General features: G+C 38.7%; 1 protein-coding gene across 1 annotated transcript in view; it reads right to left on the bottom strand.

Moving 5' to 3' along the window:
• The window catches only part of UBAP2 (ubiquitin associated protein 2), a gene marked incomplete at its 3' end in the record, with an annotated part of 128,801 nt that overhangs the window by 26,020 nt on the left and 86,980 nt on the right, over positions 1-15,801 (bottom strand). The window contains exons 9-12 of the mRNA XM_079707116.1: positions 12,897-12,962; positions 8,340-8,392; positions 5,242-5,309; positions 3,021-3,210 (exon numbers count right to left, since the gene is read on the bottom strand). Of these exons, the coding sequence (XP_079563242.1) occupies positions 3,021-3,210; positions 5,242-5,309; positions 8,340-8,392; positions 12,897-12,962 (377 nt within the window). The remainder of the gene's footprint in view (positions 1-3,020; positions 3,211-5,241; positions 5,310-8,339; positions 8,393-12,896; positions 12,963-15,801) is intronic.

The following is a 15,801-nucleotide window of genomic DNA, read 5'->3' as shown; positions in this document are numbered from 1 at the left end:
CAACATACAGTGGCAGATCAACTGCATTTTTACTTATCACAATCATTCAGTTTCTGGAAAGGTTAAGCCCTTTGTCAAAAATAACTTTGCAGGGACTTCCCTGGAGTTCCAGTGGTTAAGATTCCGTGCTTCCACTGCAGGGGGGCACAGGTTCGATCCCTGGTTGGGGAACTAAGATCCCACATGCCGTGTAGTGTGGTCAATAAATAAATAAGTAAATAAGTAAACAAGCAAACATTAAAAAAAAACAAACCTTTCCATAACCATCTTTTTTTTTTTTTTTTTTTTTTTTTTGGCGTTACGCGGGCCTCTCACCGCTGTGGCCTCTCCCGCTGTAGAGCACAGGCTCCGGACGCACAGGCCCAGTGGCCATGGCTCACGGGCCGTGGCATGTGGGATCTTCCCAGACCGGGGCACGAACCCGCGTCCCCTGCATCGGCAGGCGGACTCCCAACCACTGCGCCACCAGGGAAGCCCTCCATAACCATCTTAAAGGTTAAAAAGAGAAATGATCTGCATTCCATCAAGAGGTCAGATCTAGAGAGCGGAATTATTTCTGCTATCAATTTCCAAAGGCATGGACTATCTATCCCAGTTGTTCTAAAGGTATCCAAATTCTCCAAAACTAGGTTGTCGGCACTTATTGAACATCAAACACAGAATCTGCTTCTATTAGAACAGTTGTGCTAACATTACTTATTGCTACTCCTGATTCTGTGCTCATGCTGCCCGCTACCTACTCTTATGTTGCTATAAATCCGCCAAAACCCAGCTCAAGCCTACTTGCTCAATAAAGGCTTCTTGGATGATGCTTTTATTCTTTCTCTCTTTTCTTACCTAATCTCTATCCTGTTTCAGTATTTAATCTTTTTTTTTTTTTTTTTTTTTTTTTTTTTTTTTTTTTTTTGCGGTACGCGGGCCTCTCACCATTGTGGCCTCTCCCGCTGTGGAGCACAGGCTCCAGACGCACAGGCTCAGCGGCCATGGCTCACAGGACCCAGCCGCTCCGCGGCATGTGGGATCTTCCCCGACCGGGGCACGAACCCGTGTCCCCTGCATCAGCAGGCGGACTCTCAACCACTGTGCCACCAGGGAAGCCCCAGTATTTAATCTTAATGCACTTTCTGTGTGTTTCACAACACGATGACATCACTGCATCAATGACTAGCACCTTGCTTTAGGTAACACTTAGCACAGGACTTTAATTCCACCTACGCATTTCAATCAATGGGGGCAGTTTACAAATGTGTCTATTGGTACACTTGTGCACATGCACTCACATATACATAAGCACACACGAGTGCCCAACTCCCAAGCACAAAGATTCTGACTGGTCTTGTGTAGAATCTGGTATAATTTTATTATTATTATCATTATTAATGTTGTTATTAACTAAAGTTTTCCAATGGTTATAAAAGTACAGTAGGGTTGGAACTTCCCTGGTAGTCCAGTGGTATAAGAATCCGCCTTCCAACGCAGGGGACACTTAATTCCTGGTTGGGGAACTAAGATCCCACATGCCGTGGGGCAACTAAGCCTGCGCGCTCTACAGCCCACACGCCACAACTAGAGAGAAGCCCGCGCGCTGCAATGAAAGATGCCGCATGCCGCAATGAAGATCCCGCGTGCCGCAGCTAAGACCCAATGCAGCCAAATAAATAAATAAATAAAAACAATTTTTTAAAAAAGTATAGTAGGGTTGAGAACCACTGCTCTAATATGCTAAACAAACAATTCTTACTCCAGTTTCTCAAGATGTTGTCCACAACAAAAAGCAACATACCTGGGGGATGCTGTAAAAAACAGAAACAAAAACAAAAACTCAACTCACGTCTTATCTACGCTCTCAGTGGCCTATGATTCCAGCAAGTCAGCAAGGACATCACATCAGTATACCAGTGGCAGATGGAGGAAAGGAATTGGATGGTTCAATCAAACTCAGGGGTATTACTGGGCCATCTCAAAACAGAGACAGCACCCTGCCTTGGGCCTGTCCGACTTCAAGCATGGATACCCTCTCAAACACTATCAACAATGGCACTAAAAATGTCAAGTTCCCAAGCCTGTTATACTTGACATGACATGACTATGTAGAGTAAAAGATAACATATTCAATTCTCCATTTTTTTAGGGAACAGCAAAGGATTCTGAGTCAAGTGGGAGAGGGTGATTATCATAGATCGTATTCATAAGAAATTCCATTTCTCAACTGTAGATTTCAGGTAAAACACAGCAAAGAATGAACCAAAGTAATTGTCACTAGGGAAAGCTGTGGATCTGTGTTTATAGTCCTTCCAACCTCCCCTCTGCCACCTCAGAACTGCCCACACTTGGATAGGGACTTGAGTTCACCATTCTGCAGCTACATTCTTTCACATTCTATGCTCTTTTATTCCCATCACCTCTCTTCATATGCTTCACTAAAGGTTCCTGAACTTCTTTCTGATGGGAGTTTAATTCTTATGGGAGCCAGAGTCATATACGCAGCAACAGATGACACTGTTCCACTGAAAACGCATTTAAATTTTTAAGGGCCTCTACTACATAATTTTTTGGAATAACAAATAAAAATGCAAAAAATGTAAGAACCTAGGTGGACCTAGAAAGAACTATTCTTGCATATTAGCAAGCCAATAATCACAAACATTAGCATTTAAGTAAACTGGAAAGCAAAGGAAAATTTAACATCTTAAGTATAGAGACAGACTTTGAAACAAAATCCAAGAAAAAAAATCATTAGTAAGAAGGATGCCTAACTAAATGATTATGACTAAACTAATTCATAATTCAACTAATCATAAAGAAGTATTTTTATCTTCATCCAGAAAACTCAGTAGTTGAATTCCACATGGCATCATCAGATATGTGCTTGGAAATTATCACATCATTGTTTTCTGGACTGAGATCTAGTGTAGAAATTTTTATATGTAAAAAATAATCATAAGGCATGTGTCATTCTAGAATACATTTGTTCATGGGTACATTCCTTAAAATCCCATACTGAAATAAAAGTGAGTTACCAGACTCTGAGGTGGATAGGGATTGACAGCAGTGGAGCTGCCAGTCCCTTGTGCCATCTGACTGATGTGCTGAGAATTTGTGAAGACAAGGGCTTGGCCAAAGCCCTGCTGTTGGGAAGTTTCAAAGGAGTTGACTTCTGAGGCTTGACTGTGAGGAACAGGCTTCTGGAGCAAGGCTACCAGATCAACACTAAGCAGACAAAAAGCAAATGAAGAATGAGTCATAAGCAAATCTCACCAAAAAAATGAATTTGAGAAGTGAGTCAATATAAAGCAATAATAAGTTCATGCTAAAAATAATCCCAGTGACGAAAACCTTTGGAAACTGGAGTTTAAGGGAGCCAAAAGCAGGGAATCAATCATCCGCCACACACTCCTCCTCCCCAATAAGGCATACCAAGCCACAGAGACTGAAACAGGGCTTTGCAGAGAAGAGAAACGAAAAGGTGCATTAAGATGTTTCCACAGAAATGGCACAATGACAACTGATTTGAAAACCTGGAGCAACTGAGTACACTTAAACAGTTCTCTCAAGTTTGGCTTGTTTCCTTTAGAATATTTGGCTCCCTTTATCACTTGAAACCAGTCTCTCTTAAACTTTCCTAAAGGAGAGTGAATCCATATTTTTGAGGAATGAGGACCAAAGCCGTACTAGACCACTGAAGCAGTCTGACACTTATCATAAATATTCCTATAAGTTCGGCATTCTATCCAATAATATATTTACATTTATATAAATATCATATAATTTCTCTTAAATATTTAGGAAAAAATGCACAATGTATTAACAAATACTCTGTTAACTAGAATTCTTATAATGTCCCCAGAAAGACAGAGATTCAAATTTGAGAATCATGGTCTTAAAACCTGAAAGCATGAGGAAGAAGTGATCTTCCAAGTAATATACTACCTGACATGGGAATGAGCCACTAATTTCTCCACAGGATGACCTAACATGGTAATTTGCTCCATTAAATCTTTTTAAAGGCCAGTTCCCAGGCAGTTCTCCTAACGGAAACTCTCACCATGTCAGTGAGGCCGATTCTGGAAGGTCAAATAATTCAAAACTCACTTGTGATATATAGCAAAGTTCCTAGGCCTAAGTTTCTCTCCTTATCCACTACCAACTCTCATGTTCCCATAACCGGATTGAAGTTATGGAATCTAGTATTTTGGACCCCAAGGTAATGTTCTAACTTATGACAGCCTAATTCTAGGGATACTAATCCATGGTGGTTATATTACATATGACCCATCTTAAAAGTTCCATTACTAAAAAAACCAGAACCAAGTTCGATTCCAAAAGATTGATAAGACATATGCATGAAAAACAGTCCAGCACTGTCTTCTGAAAAATAACCATTGAAAAGGTCCATTTCTTATTTTTTAAATGAAAATGATCCTATCAAATTCATTGAGTACTAAATACAATGCAGAAGTTATATCTGTTTAAGAAGAAATTCTGAGCAATTCACAAAATATATTGCAAGACATAACCTTTGATCGTTTTTATTTCCCTATAATGAAGTCTTATAACCATCACATTTAGCAAGAGATTGAGCATGTTGGGTTCAAAACTGTCTTCAATGCTCAGCTGTCATATATATCAAAGCTCTCATCCTTCTAGATCACTGCATTTTGAAACCATAATCAAAGGTTTTTAGAGTTATTGTAAACACTAGGATGCAAATAAATGCTTTTCAATAATTCAGTTCTGCACACATTCTAACAATGTTTCTATTACCACAAAAGCTCCTTCCTTTTCTGTAATCTATGAAATCAGTAGATTAAAACTAGTAGAACCCATATAAAATGAGAAGTTTGTACTACCCTGAGAAGATCTAAATAAATGGTATTATAGGAAGAAACCAAAGGATAGTTCTGTTAAGTTTATCTGTCAAAAACAGTATGCTTACAAAAGTAAAAAAAGAACCATTAAATAGACTTAACATTATCTCTGTCACAAATTCTAACACAAACATAACTGCTATTTTAATTCATCAGTGATTACAACAAATTAGGAAATGATGGAGGCTCTGTCAGCTCACCAAGTAAGTTAGGGATAAAATAAAAGTCTTACACAAAAAAGAGAAAAAACAGAAAGAGAGTCAAGAAAAGGGTAAAAAATAGAAAGAGATCTGAGGAAGAAAACAACTCTCCTGAAGCAAGAAATTTCAATTATGCTTTGACTAGAAAACAAAAGGTGGGGGAAAGCGTTTACCTTTGCCCAGGTGTGACAAGATGCTCTGCTGGAGCAGATGAGGAAGTGAAGACCTTTGTTTCAGAAAGCTGTTATGAAAGGATTAAAAATATTTTAATCTTATTTTAATCAAAATGTATCAAATTCCTGACAATTTTTAGTCACTGGTACTCTTATTCTAGTTCACCCAAAAGGTGGTCAAAGGAAAAGAAATATACAAGTGATTATGGCACATAATTTTCTTATGAAGATAAATTTAGATTGATAATCCCACAAAAGAATTCCACATCAGCGAAACAAGAAAGTGAAGTAGTAAAGCCAGACCCTTGTGCCATAGTTCAAGTCCCAGTTTCACTATTCTACTTCACATTATATAAAATGAGAACACCAATAAAAACCACCACTAATGTTACTATAAACACCAAAAAGGAGTAGGAAAGTTTGAAAAGGCAAAATAATTGACATTCTCTTTCCCCAAACACAGATGGTTTTAGTATTTTGTTTATTAGTAATAGGTTTACTAGTCATAGATTTCCTTACTGTTTTTATCAAAATAATTTTATTGAGGTATAACTCATACAATAAACTGCGAATATTCAAACCGAATAACTGAATGAGTTGTGTCATAGGTATACTCCGTGAGACCATCACCAAATCAAGACAATGAACGTATCTATTACCCTAAAAGTTTGCTCCTGTCCCTGTGTAATCAATTCCTCGAGCACTCACTTTCGTCCCCAGGCAACCACCGGAATGTTTTCTGTCACTACAGATTAGGCTGTATTTTCCAGAATTTTAAGTGCAATTTTTAAACATACAGTCTTTTTTGTCTGACTTTTTTGACTCAACGTAATTGTTTTGAGATTCATGCATATTGTTTTAAGGTACTTTTAAGGCACACAGGATAGAATTTCTTGAAACCTCAGCTGACACTGTTGAAAGGCAGACTCTTTTTATGTTTTCAAAGTGGGGCATGGGCTTTTAAAGGCTGATATTGTTGATCTAATGACATAATGTGAAAAATTAATGAAAATGCTATTCCAAGACTGCTGTAATTCTTAACAACGTTAAATGTCTCAGAACTCTGAAACCCGGCATAAAATCAAACTTCCTAAGACACTGATATTAAGGCAGGGGCAGAGCAGACAGTAGATGTCCATTCTCCGTAAAAACAAAAGTGCTGAATTGATGATACTGTTTCAACAAGAAAGGCTTATGCTATGCTGCACCCTAATCCAAGGTAGTATCTTAAGAATTCTAAGGAATCCATTTTTGCCTTAAAGATTCTTACAAATTAAATTAAGACAAAGAGAGAAGCAATTAAGGAGTAATTCTATTAAAAGTAACAACAGAGTAGACCTAAAGCCTTGAAAATATCAAGTTCAAGGAAAATGAGAACTACATTTATCACTGAAATCCTATCTAACCCGGTAGAGTACAGAAAATTGCAGTTTTCTTCTCCTAAGCTCTAGAAGGAATTTAGGATTTGCATTTTAGATTACTCACCTTTCAATCACCATTACTTTGTATATGTCAGAAAACTTTGAAGTAATTTTGATATTTCCTGAGAAAAGAAGATGCCCAAATCCCTATTGTAATTCTTTTCAGTAATTATATTGTGATTCAGTATGGTCTATACAGCAGAATATTACTGCCTATATGTGTGTACATTTGAAGTGCTTGTTAGCAGACTTACATCATAAGACCTCATCTGAAGCACAGAAACATCCCATCAGTTAGGCATGACAGTTATTATGATATTCGTTTTAGGGATGAAAAATAGGAGGCTCAGAAAGGAAAGATGCCTCATCTGAGGTCAACAGGTCAACCCAGCTAGAATCTGAATACGGGTCATCTGCCCTCTGACAGCCTGTTGACTTTCTAACCTGCCTACTGACCCAGACAACAGGCAAGGAGATATAAAGCTTTAAGCTCTGGAAGCCTTTTTTTCTCCCAACAAACTCTTAGCAAAAATTCTAGTAACACAAAACATTTAAAAGGACAGCTCTGTTTGAAATAAGGTATGGTGTCCACAGGCTGCTCACCCTCACTTCCTATCATCACTGGTACCATCCCTCCACTGATTCTAAGAGCCACCCATCTAGTTCAGTCTCCTCAGATTACAGGTAACAGAGAGCCCGCTGACATCATACCCCAAGGACTTATGGTTAGTATGTAGCAGAAGAAAATAAAAAACCCTAAATTTCAAAAATTCCAATCAAATGAGCATATCTTTCTTTTTCATACCCTACCCAGCTCACTCCCTAACAAGTCAGATAAAATAGTTGCTAAAAAGAAAGAAAGCACAAGTGCACTTTTGTTTCTTTTTAAAAAATGTTTGTGAGTACAAAATGGGGAGAGGGGGAATAATCTCAAAAAGAAAAATAAAATCTCAAAGTCTGGGTCACTTTATGCAGTTTTGAAGGTCAATACTTGTAAACCCTTTATTCTCTGCCTTCCAATGTCAGCTGTAACTCTCTAACATGTACATACTTTTGTTCTGGGCCTTAAGAGTGAAACAGAAAAATGGTTAAGATATCTTATGCTGAACACAGAACCTAGAGGTCAACACTACCCAGAAGCTAGTACAGTATATTCAAAAATGTCTGTGGAATAAATGAATACAAAAAGAGCCAGCCTAGTTGAAGGGGAATTGGTTGGGCCTAGAATCAGAATGATTTATTCAGGTTAATTTCAACTATAAACCCCAAACATAGACTGTCTCCTTTAATAAAAAGGTTATAAAGAGTAAGTATTGTTCACAGGCCAAGATAAGAGCATCAGCTAGTTATCAGGCCAAATAAAACAAAGATAGAGAAAAAAATGATGTCACTCCTATTTAACACTTGGTTTTTTTTTTTTTTTTTGGCCGCACCACGTGGCATGTGGGATCTTAGTTCCCTGAGCAGGGACTGAACCTGTGCCCCCTGCACTGGAAGCACAGAGTCTTAACCACTGGACCGCCAGGGAAGTCCCAACACCTGGTCATCTTTAAACGGTTGCTTTAAAACCAAGTTTCTCAAAAACCTGAAAACACCAACTTCCTTCTGAGAAGCATCTGCTAAAAAAAAGCAACATGGTAATCACAGAAGTCTGTGATTCTAAGTGTAAACACTTACATCTTCAGTCCAGTCTTCCGTTGTCCACTCGTCCACAGAATTCTTCCAGGCCCCTGTTGACAATCACAGTTTACACCACAAAGTCAAATAATGTCTGATTCCAAGTGGTTCTCTATTGTGTACGGCACAAGATATATCACATATACCATTAGCAATATAGTTTACAATCCAAGAAATATGAGGCTCAATCTATCTCAAGAAAATCAGTCATGTTTTCAAATGCAACTTGGCTAAGTACTATCCACAAAAACTCAAAAGCAATGTCTCAGATTGCTTTTGGATGATATCCAAGCAATTCTGCCTTAAGAAAGAAAGTAAGGCACAGCACAAATAAATATGTTTAACAAGGAGTTCCTTATGATATATATTATTTAAAAGAGAACACAATTCAGTATAAGGCAGCTCTGCTTTGGGCCCTCATTTCAGGTGGATTATCAAATTTAGAGAAGTATGCTTTTCTTTTTTTCTTGGCTGTATTGGGTCTTCGTTGCTGTGCACAGGCTTTGTTGTGGTGAGCAGGGGCTACTCTTCTCATTGCAGTGGCTTCCCTGGTTGTGGAGCATGCGGGCTCTGTAGTTGCAGCACGTGGGCCCTAGAGCGCCTGGGCTCAGTAGTTGTGGCTCATGGGCTCTAGAGCACAGGCTCAGTAGTTGTGGCACACGAGGTTAGTTGCTCCGCGGCATGTGGGATCTTCCTGGACCAGGGATCGAACCCGTGTCCCCTGCATTGGCAGGCGGATTCTTAACCACCGTGCCATCAGGAAAGACCCGAGAAGTATGCTTTTTATATTAGTTCCACTGTATGGTTTTCTAATAGGTCTCCAGCAAAGCTAAACATTAGTCCTATTCATATAAAGTCTGTGGCTATTAACTCCTGATGAACAGGTACAGAAAATGTGCTCAAACAGTTCTTACAGAACAATCATTTATATGTAAAACAATTAAATGCTTTAAAGAAAAGCATATGAGTTCAGATATGCTGGCATTAGTGCTTAGCAATTCTGTATAAGTATATTCCCATTATCTTAAAGCATACGTGCAAACACATACCCAGATAAAATGCTTTTAAAAGGAAGCACACCAAGATACTAACTATAACCACCATCAGGAAGTAGGATTGTGAATATTTTCAGTTCCTTCAATGGGAAGAAATAAGTTGAGCATCTGACTTGCAATGAGGTTTGTGTGTGGGAAAAGGAAGGGTGTACCCCTGAAGGAAAAAGGCAGATGAACAGATCTAACTTCCTTGGAATCATGTCAATAACCTAATAACTAAACTGATGGTGTCACCTAAGAAATAGTCCTTTTCTATGGAATGCTTTCAATAGGATGTCCCTAATTTAAGATTGATCATGGCAAACAAAAGTAGAATCTATGGATTTATGGAGTATGGCTCCTTGTAAAATACCACCCAAGATATGCTACTCTGTGATTGTAAAACGGAGATGTTTCAAACCTGAAAACATTCTCTGGTGTGTGAGAAACCTACACACACCACTTAGAGACTTCACGTATACTGTGGATCACAGGGCATATGCATTGCAGGAAGAACTCCCTGCTCTTCTGTCCCTCTCAACCGCATGTATCCTTGAAATAACAGTAAAGCTTGATAGATAAAGGTTTCAATATTTTTAAAAATAAATTTACTTATTTATTTTTGGCTGCATTGGGTCTTCATTACTGTGCACGGGCTTTCTCTAGTTGCAGCGAGCGGGGGCTACTCTCCATTGCAGTGCATGGGCTTCTCATTGTGGGGGTTTCTCATTGCGGGGGCTTCTCTTGCTGTGGAGCACGGGCTCTAGGCGCACGGGCTTCAGTAGTTGTGGCACGCAGGCTTAGTTGCTCCGTGGCATGTGGGATCTTCCTGGACCAGGGCTCGAACCCGTGTCCCCTGCATTGGCAGGCGGATTCTTAACCACTGTTCCAGCAGGGAAGTCCCAGGTTTCACTATATGAACTGACAATATGATCCTTTGTTTTGGCTAATTTATCATATCTTTAAATGGCTTCCATAATTTCTCCAGAAATGTCACAAAACTATCAATTTATGTGCCCCCAAAACATCTCTTTTAATTAAATATTTTCATAAACGAAAGCAGAAAGACATAACAGTTTAAGTGAAGAACCACAAGGTGCAATATGTCCCAGTCAGAAATCAGTACTGAAAACTGGATCTCCAGACCCCTGCACAGGCCTCTTCAAACACTGTACACAAAGCTAAATGAATCCAAGGCAAGTCATCCACCTATACTTCACTATCATCTTCCTTTCTTAAGTACTAACTAGTACCTTTCTTAAATACTTATAATCTCCAACCTTTTACTATATTTCCTTCAAGACTTTTGTCTAAGTACATGCATAGTTTTAAAAGTTTACAAGTGGACTAATTTCAAAGATGGCTGGTACATAGTGGTCTTGGTGCCACCTCCATCCAACTTTCCCTGTGTTCATGCTGTCAAATTCATCATAGGAGACAGTACTCTAAAGACTGCAAATTCTATAAAAAGCTGACGCTCATTCTAAGCAGATTTAGGAACACTCTAGTCAAGAAATAGAAAAAGCCTCAAAAATCATTCATAAAACTTTCACCTTCAAAGCAACTAAGATTATAACGGGAAACAATTTATGATGAATTTTCCTTAGGAACCTTTCATCATCAATCATCAACCAACTAATACTGGGTTAAAAGCCTACATGTAAAGAAAGCATGATGCTAGGTATCAAAGTCATATCTCACTGAAAAGACAAGTAAAAATTTAGGGGGTGATCAGGGTAGTATATTACTGAATGATATATAAATTACATACACTGATTAATACACTGGAAATTTACAGGATGAAAAAGTTATGGAAAGCTAGAATGCTAAGAGAAACTATATGGGGAAGATGAATCACAGCAAAAACCTTGAAGGCTGGAAAACATCTGAACAGATATTTAAGAAGGGATATTCGGGACTTCCCTGGTGGTTCAGTGGTTAGACTCTGCGCTCCCAATGCAGGGGGCCCGGGTTCGATCCCTGGTCAGAGAACTAGATCCCGCATGCCTCAGCTAAGAGTCCGAATGCCGCAACTAAGACCTGGTGCAGCCAAATAAATAAACGAATGAATGAAAAAAAAATTTTTTTTTTTTTGCGGTATGCAGGCCTCTCACTGTTGCGGCCCCTCCCGCCGCGGAGCACAGGCCCCGGACGCGCAGGCTCAGCGGCCATGGCTCACGGGCCCAGCTGCTCCGCGGCACGTGGGATCCTCCTGGACCGGGACGCAAACCCGCACGACTCCCAACCACTTGCGCCACCAGGGAAGCCCTAAATTTAAAAAAAAAAAAAAAAAAAAGAAGGGATATTCCAGGGGAGAGAAACAATGATGAGGCATTACAAAAAATTATAAAATATTAAAATTAACCTAAAGTTCAGAACATCCTTTTTTTTTTTTCCCAAAAATGTATAAGTTGTGGCAAAATACTTATAAAATTTACTACGGTAATCATTTTTTAAGTGTACAATTCAGTGATACTAATTTAAAACACACATTCTTATACATGATATGTAAAGAGACTGGCCTACCACTTAGAAAGGAGTATTATGAAAATAATTAAAATGCAAACTTAGACATGTAGAAGAGGATGAGAAGCTGAGTACATTTACTTATTTTATTTTTATTTATTTTTGGCTGCATTGGGTCTTCATTACTGCACACAGGCTTTCTCTAGTTGCAGAAAGCCAGGGCTACTCTTCGTTGCGGTGTGCAAGCTTCTCATTGCGGTGGCTTCTCTTGTTGCAGCTCTAGGGCTCTAGGGAGCGTGGGCTCAGTAGTTGTGGCGCACGGGCTCAGCTGCCCTGCAACATGTGGGATCTTCCTGGTCCAGGGCTCGAACCTGTGTCCCCTGCACCGACAGGTGGATTCTTAACCACTGCGCCACCAGGGAAGCCCCCTGAGTACGTTTAAAAGCAGGCAGAAGACAACGTATGAAATTGTAAGCAGAAGTCCAACATGGTAAGGTGTTATGTCAAGCAACAGAGGGGAAGCCCCCATGTCAGCAGCCAGGGTCAAGCTGTCACAGTGACCCACCCTAGATACACGGACTCTAAAAACTACATGACATTAGATACAGAAGAATACAGAGTCAGGTCCTAAAATCTTATTTTGGAATATTAAAATTTTACAGGAAGACCTTGCTCCCCATTGTAGACCTACAGACCTTCATATCAAACATATGAGAAAAATTCAATGATATTAATTTATTTCTAGCTTAAAACAATAAATTTGAGATGTATGCTTTATGTTCAGTTTAACTTGATGTTAGCCCTCTATCAAAAGGACATATAAGGCAGCCTTGTAGAAAAAAGGACAGCAGTGATGCAAAAATCTGTGTCACCTTGAAGGCCAATGTGAAAAACACTTCCATTATCAAAAGCTGATAATTATTTTATCAAGTAGTTGTAAAAATATAGTTTACAAACATTCATCTTGAATTTTTATTAGCTAGCCTTGATAAAAATGGAAGATATTTTAAGCATTTTATCAGATTCTTAACTAAGAAATAATAAAAAAAATTCATACCTTTGAGTCCAAAAGAATTTTTGTTTGGCAGATTCTGAGCTACATTTTGAGCATTTGATGCCAGTTCTGTGGATCAATGTAAAATGGAAGGTTTTAACATATCACAACAATTAAGGTATTCATCAGAAGAGAAATTGGTCAGCAAATTAAACAAAGGAGGGAAAGCATCAAACTAAGTATATGCTGTGTGTCCAAGGAAAAAGAAACTTACTGCAATCCATGCTATGACACACTGCTATGGTCCAACTATGAACCTTAACAGCCAGACAGATCTTGAACATTCAATTTACATCGATTATACTTGTTCTCATTCCCATGTTCACCAAGTTCCCTTCCCACTTGTCAAAGAAAACGTTCCAATCTGTTTAAAAGGTATGTTCTTAGTAAATTTATAAATTAGCAGTTTGACTATCCTTCAGTCTTTCTATTTTGGGTAATGTTTGATTCTGACTCTAGGGAATGGATTTGATTATTATCCTGTCAAGTCAGGCTGAGTCTATGAGGCTGTGGGCTAGACTCAGAACTCTGTGTTATCAACAAGACAATACCATTCTGTGAGGCCTCTAGAGAAATAGCCAGCACTCCATCAGATGACATCTTTTAACTGTATTTTGCATCGAACATATTCTGCTACTCTAAATGAAAATAAGAGGAATGAGAGGGAAGAGAAAGACAAAAGGAGAAGGAAGAAGAGATGGAGGAATATGAAAAAAGAAAAATAGTAGTTAATGGACTAATTCAAGATTCTGTTTCAAACATCTGATTTAAAAATCAGTGACGGTTATAAATAAAGCCACTATAAACATCACATGCAGGTCTTTGTGTGGGTGTTTTCATTCCTCTTCAGTAAAAACCTAGGGTTGGGATTGTAAGACTGTATAGTATATGTATGCTTTCACACCAGGAACATAGGAGTTCGAGTTACTCCGTCACCTTCACTAACACTTGGAACTGTCAGTTTTCTTTTAAAGCTATTTTAATGGATGAAAGGTGGTAGCCTACTGTGGTTTTAATTTGTACTTCCCCAATGACCAATGACGATTAGCACTTTTTTGTGTGCTTACTGCCATCCATATATCTTCCTTTGTGAAGCATATGTTCAAATCATTTGCTCATTTTTCATTAACTTTTTATTTTGAAATAATTATACATTCACAAGAAGTTATCCTTCACCCAGTCTCCCCCTATGATTACATCTCACATAATTCCAGTAAAATATAATAGCAAAAAAACTGACACAGATACAGAATGTGTATACCGTTCTATGTCAAGTTTGTATTGTGGTAAAATAATGTTTATGTGGTAAATAAAATTTACCATGCTAATTTTTTTTTTTTTTTTTTTTTTTTTTGCGGTACACGGGCCTCTCCTGTTGCGGAGCACAGGCTCCGGACACACAGGCTCAGCGGCCATGGCTCACGGGCCTAGCTGCTCCGTGGCATGTGGGATCTTCCCGGACTGGGGCAAGAACCCGTATCCCCTGCATCGGCAGGCGGACTCTCAAACACTGGGCCACCAGGGAAGCCCGATGCTAACCTTTTTAAGTGTACAGTTCACTGGCATTGATTAATTCACAATGTGATATAACCAGTATCACCATCCATTTCCACAACTTTTCATTTTTTGTTCATTTTTAATTGCTCATTTTACTAGGTTGTTTGTTTTCTTCTCAACAAGTTGTGATAATTTTTTACACATTCTGTATACAAGTCCCTTTTCAAATAGAGGTTTTAAATAAATACTTCCTCCTAAACTATGCCTTGCTCCTTCATTCTCTTTATTCTCTTCCGAAGAACCATGTTTTTCTTTTAGACTCATGCTTATTATGCCCTATGTAAGAAATTTTTGCTTAATCCAAGGTGGCTAAGATTTGCCCTGTATTTTCTTTAGAAGTTGTGCTTTCAGGTTTCACATGTAGAGCTATTATCCACTTGTGGTTATTTTTTATAAACAGTAATAATGTATGCCATTGAATTGCCTTGGAACCTTTGTCCAAAACCAATTGTATCTGTGGGTTAATTTCTAGATTTGCTATTATATAATTGATCTATCTCTGTGCTTTTGCCAATTCCACAGTCTTGACTACTGTACCTTTAGGGTAACTTCTTGAAATCAAGGAGTGTGAATCTTTGAACGCTGTTAGTTTTCAAAACTGTTTGGGCTATGTTCGTACCTATACTTTTCCATAAAAATTTTAGAATCAAGTTGCTGACACACAAAAAATCTGCTAGGATTTTGAATGAACTTGTACTGATCCTGTATATCAATTTGGGGAGAAACAACATGTCAATAATATTGAATCTTCCAACTCATAAACACTGAGTATCTTGCTCCCTTTTTGGGTCATCTTTTTTTTTTTTTTTTTTTTTTGCGGTACGCGGGCCTCTCACTGTTGTGGCCTCTCCCGTTGCGGAGCACAGACTCCGGACGCGCAGGCTCAGCGGCCATGGCTCACGGGCCCAGCCGCTCCGCGGCATGCGGGATCTTCCCGGACCGGGGCATGAACCCGTGTCCCCTGCCTCGGCAGGCGGACTCTCAACCACTGCGCCACCAGGGAAGCCCTTTGGGTCATCTTTGATATTTATCATCATGTTGCATAGTTTTCAACATACAAATCTTGCACATATTTTGTCAGATTTATACCTAAGTGCTTCATGTTTTTGTACTACTATAAATGGTATATCCTTCTGTTTATTAATGCTTCTTCAAACACTCAATTTTATATTTTACTGTAAGATTTTATAATTTATATTTTCATTTAGAAGTCTTACCTTGCACATCATTAGACTTCTTCATAAGCATCTGATATTTTTTGAGGCCACTAATTTTTTTTCCACTTTCTCTTTGTTGATGGTTTATAGAAATAATACCTGTCAACTATCTACACTGTTTAAAGCTTCCTAAT

The sequence above is a fragment of the Hyperoodon ampullatus genome (genome assembly GCF_949752795.1).
Source record: "Hyperoodon ampullatus genome assembly, chromosome: 6".
Lineage (NCBI taxonomy): Eukaryota > Metazoa > Chordata > Mammalia > Artiodactyla > Ziphiidae > Hyperoodon > Hyperoodon ampullatus.
The sequence above is the reverse complement of the archived record's forward strand: the minus strand, read 5'-3'. Positions and strand labels throughout refer to the sequence as shown.